At 38.2% G+C, this 5,107-nt stretch overlaps 1 protein-coding gene across 1 annotated transcript; it reads right to left on the bottom strand.

The window, feature by feature from the left end:
- Nucleotides 1–2,407: 2,407 nt before the first annotated feature.
- prlh2r (prolactin releasing hormone 2 receptor) lies at nt 2,408–3,865 on the bottom strand. The gene has a single exon (XM_065288795.2). It carries the CDS (start codon nt 3,719–3,721, stop codon nt 2,609–2,611), a length of 1,113 nt encoding a protein of 370 aa, XP_065144867.2. The 5' UTR covers nt 3,722–3,865; the 3' UTR covers nt 2,408–2,608.
- Nucleotides 3,866–5,107: the final 1,242 nt, after the last annotated feature.

Genomic DNA, 5,107 nt, shown 5'->3' on the forward strand with positions numbered 1-5,107 from the left:
CAAGAATTTTTGACCCCAACAATCACAAAAAAACAATGCGTTTTTCTGGACGGACTGATTCACTCTTGGAAAAATGTACAAAAGCTGTCACTGGCCCTTAAAGAAAGACCCTAATGAGTACCAATTTTATGTACACATTGTGTACTAGTGAGGTACTGTAGAAAAAGCTATGTCATAGAAAATTTTTTTTTGATTCTTTAAATAAACATTTAGACAAAGGTTCTTAAAAGAACCATTTCTTTCATACCTTTCGAACTTAAATTAGAAAAAATATGCAGCTGTACATTACAGCTGTGCATATTATTTACTGGCAACAGTTTGTTCCAAGTTACATGAATATTAAACAAAAAGTCTTTGTCTTTACAGAATAAAACTACAAAAAAAAGCTTCATGCAAGGCATTCTGGGAACTAGTAATCCTCAGCAACTTAGTTTTTTCCTTCAGATTTTGGTTCCCATAATGCTTTGCCTGAGGCTGTTATTTTAGTTTTATTCTGCATATACAAGGACTTGTTAATGTTTAATGATCAAAAAACTGTTGCCAGTAAATAACACAAATTTAAATCTACAGTAAGACACTGGCAAACAGATGTCAGTAATACTTTAATTTATATAGAAATTTTTAACTATAGCCATGTTTCCATCACCATGATTTTATGCGAATTTTGAAGTATCAAAACAAACGATATAAACGCCAAATTTCTAATAAAAATCCCTTAAAGGATTAGTCAAATTTCTTTTAAAAAATCCAGATAATTTACTCACCACCATGTCATCCGAAATGTTGATGTCTTTCTTTGTTTAGTTGAGAAGAAATTGTGTTTTTTGAGGAAAACATTCCAGGATTTTTCTCATTTTAACGGACCCCAACACTTAACAGTTTTAATGCAGTTTAAAATTGCAGTTTCAAAGGACTCTAAACGATCCCAAACGAGGCATAAGGGTCTTATCCAGCGAAACGATTGTCATTATTGGCAAGAAAAATAAAAAATATGCACTTTTAAACCACAAAATCTCTTCTTCCTCTGGTCGTATGACACGCCAGCACGAACTCACGTAATTGCATAATGACGCGGAAAGGTCACGTGTTACATATATGAAACGCACATTTGCGGACGATTTAAAACAACAAACTGACACAAGGACAATAATTAGTATCATTCGACATACAACAACGTCGGAACGGTCCTCTTTCTCCACACTTAAACACTGGTCGCACTTGCGTGTCACAGGACCGGAGGAAGAAGAGAAGTTGTGGTTTAAAAGTGCATTTTTTTAATTTTTCTTGCCAAAAGTGACAATGTTTTCGCTAGATAAGACCCTTATGCCTCGTTTGAGATCGTTAGGGTCCTTTAAAACTGCAATTTTAAACTGCATTAAAACTGTTAAGTGTTGGGGTCCATTAAAGTCCATTAAAATAAGAAAAATCCTGGAATGTTTTCCTCAAAAAACACAATTTCTTCTCGACTGAACAAAGAAAGACATCAACATTTTGGATGACATGGTGGTGAGTAAATTATCTGGATTTTTTCTTTGAGAAAATAGAGTAATCCTTTAATCCAAAAAATGTTTTTAAGCTCGCTTGAGGTGGTTTTTCACTTGCGAAAAAAGTAAATGCGAATAATGGGAGAAGGAAACACATTTGCTGAAGAAATTCTGACATAGCGAACATTAAACCCACCCACGTGGCTGACCGTCTGTTTCCGCTGTCGTTGCCTTTATCATATATGGGGTTCGATGTCACCTTACTGCCCTTGCTGCTAGTGCCTGCATCAAAAAAAAATTTCACAGCATAGCACAGCATTCAGTTTGGCTAGTAAATTAATAACTTGCCCCATCGTGACTACATGCAGTCCTGTCTCCATTTTCCACGCGTGCCTTGTTTTGTTTACTGTTGGTGACAAGGATACGAATACCACCCTGATTCGCTCTAACAACTTCATGGAAACGCATCTAATTTGCATTTGTTTGTTTGTCTTTTTTGCTAATTTTAAAAAGATTCGCTTCACGTTTGGATGAAAATCCAGCTAGTGTTGTTCAGAAGTTAAAGCAACACCAAAGAGTTTTTTTTACCTTAAAATAACGTTTCCAAAAAAGTTTCAGTGGTTCATCCACTCAAAACAGGGTGAATGGCACTTTCACATTCGCTTTGCAGCCCTCTATCGGCCAAAACCGCACTAAAGAAGTTTCCAACCGTCGGGTAGTGGTCCTGTAGTTCGAGTGAAAACTACAAAAACTGGCTTTACGGCAGACCTACACTCCAATCAGAGCCAGCTATGCTGCAGTATTTACAACAGTGCTAATGAATAATTACGGGTCTAACCTGTAGGGGGAGCAAAGAGCTATAACTCTTTAGTGTTGCTTTAAAGGTTCTTTATGAAACCATTCAGCCAAAATGGTTATTCGATGGCATCACGAAGCACCTTTAATTTTAAGAGTGTAGTTACAAAGTTGTATTTTTAAAGGGCACCTTCCCAGTGACAACTTTCGCACCTTTTACCATGATTCAGAGGTTGTTAATGTCAATTCATGCCAGTTGAGCTATACAGAATCTGTCTTCAGTCCCACACCTGCAGATCTACACCTTTTCTCAGATTCTCAGTTAGGGTTCAGTCTTGTGAGATCTTGCTAATGGCCATGGGGATGTCAGCAAGAGTACTGGAAGTACGTACGCGGATCATACGGCTCGAGGTTGTGAGGCTGCTCTGGGTGTGATGAGGTCTTCTTTGAAATATGTTCTGACAAAGATACAGCAGGAATTTGTTGTGCAGGGAGGCGTAGATGAAGGGGTTGTAACAGGCTGAGCTCATGGCTAACAGGTGGCACGACACCTGAACAACATTGACGTGATTCTTGTTCAAGATGGCAAAGTCTGTGTCGAGGTCACGGATGAGATTCACCACCTGCAGCGGGAGCCAGGAGAAGGCGAACGAAAGAACGGACACCAGCAGTAGTCGGAACGTCTTGCGCCTCCTGCGTCCCCACTTTTCCTGGTTGGAGGGCGTGGCGGCCATTAGCCGTGGTGTAGCTCTGTGCTGCAGGTGGCAAGAAATGGCACAATAGGAGATGGAAACCGCTGCTAGAGGAACGAAATAGGAGAGGAGCAGGAAAAAACAGGAATATATTAGGCGACCGAGCTCCTGCCCGGTCCAGAACTCCTCACAGATAATCATTTCGTGGCCCGCCGCGCTCAGATCCAGGTACACGGTGTGTAGAGCAGTAGGGGTGGACATTGCCAAAGCGCATAGCCATGTGCTGAACACCAGACATGTGCAGAAACATCGACCTCCACGCCGCCTAATAGGGTAGGCGACCACTACATAACGGTCCACTGCAATAGCAGTCAGAGATAAAACCGCAGCAAACACAGTCGCCGTTTGCATGAGAGTAACAAAGTGGCACATAAACCGGCCGAAAATCCAACCGCGCTCATCAAAGGCGTAAAAGGCGGTCAGAGGAACGCAGGACAGGCACATCACTAGGTCAACCAGGGCCAGGTTTCCAATCAGGAAATTTGTAGTGCTGTGAAGTTTCTTGTTCAGGCCGATGAAGATGAGGAGGAGGAGGTTTCCAGAGACAGCTACAAGGACCAGCATGGCATAAAGAGGTATGAAGAGAGGTCTAAGATCCATCAGAAGCTGGAGTCCAGTGAATGATGAGGATAACGCATCTTTGGTTCTGTTGTTCCAGGTTTCGTTATAGATATAGTCCATGTTTGTCATGCAACAAGCTGTTACCTGTTTCAAACAAATAGATATGGTAAGTTTGGTTTTTTCTTAAAATCGTGTAAATGATTTGGGCACAATGGAAATTGTGTAAAAATAAGTAAGCCCAGTAAAAAAAGTGAGCTAATAAAGTGTTCACCAAAGATGTTAACTGATATAATGTATAACATGCTGAATAAAACATTATGAATGTTTTATTCAAGATTTTTAATTGTCATGTACAAGTTATATGGTATACAAAAAGCAGTGAAATGTAGATCTGGCATACACTTTTTAGACTATATGCAAAAAATAAGACAAAATTAAGTACAAATAATGAACATAAAAAATTTTTAAAAAAGAAGAGAAAAAAGTAAAAAAATAATTAAATACAAATAATGACAAAACAATATATTAGGCTATTACACAGATGATGGACAGAGATGTAAACAATGTACAGTTAGAATGAGTTGCATTACTCTTCGCAAATTGGTCAGAAGTACATTTACATCTGAAAACTGCCTTACGTTCAGAAGTCATGATAATAAAGGAATAGTTCACCCAAAAATAAAAATAAGCCCATACTGTATATTACTTGCCCTCAAGCCATCCAAGGTATATGCGCCTTTCTTTTAGCCAAACATAACCTGAGTTATATTAAATAATATCCTTCGCCCTATCATACACCTAGCACAATGTGCGACGCACGTTTTTTTTGCTAGTTTGAGCCCGGGGCAGTTGGCATTTTCACGTTCAGCCCCACGTTGTTTAAATAGCGAATGCATTTGCTCACATTTTTGCGCCCATGGTCTAAAGTCTAAAGTTAATATGGCTCAATATTGTTTTGGAAAAAATTCAAGGATTCAAATGTAAAAGATTATTATTGAGTCATAAATGAGGACCGATTACGAGACATTAGAAGGTGTAAAGAGCTGCTTCATCTGTAGCCTGGTATACTGTAAGTAATTGAATGTTTTGTTTTAAACAAATGCAAAAAAAATTTTATAAATGCAGATTTAATGTACATGTTGACTTGTACCTGTGGATATGCTGAGATGAGAACCTTTTTTAAGTAATGGTTTTCAAAAAACTTATGGTGCTATCCGAGTGCTGAAACATTTCGGCTCTCCACACGTTTGTAAATTCTTTATCTCATGTCTGTTAGAAATAAAGTATTTTTAGAGTACAAACCTTTTATTGCATATTTGTATTATACTTTGAGATTACACTGTCACTGATCATGCACACTGTAAAAAATACTGTGCTGCCTTTAATTTTTTTGTTGAATCAACTAGGATTTACAAGTCATTTCAACTTACTATTATTTATCTTGACTAGAGATGAGTTTTTATAACTATAGGTGAGTTGTTATAACTTATAAAACTAAGTTGACTTTTATCAACT

The sequence above is a fragment of the Paramisgurnus dabryanus genome, chromosome 17, assembly GCF_030506205.2.
Source record: "Paramisgurnus dabryanus chromosome 17, PD_genome_1.1, whole genome shotgun sequence".
In the NCBI taxonomy this organism is placed as follows: domain Eukaryota; kingdom Metazoa; phylum Chordata; class Actinopteri; order Cypriniformes; family Cobitidae; genus Paramisgurnus; species Paramisgurnus dabryanus.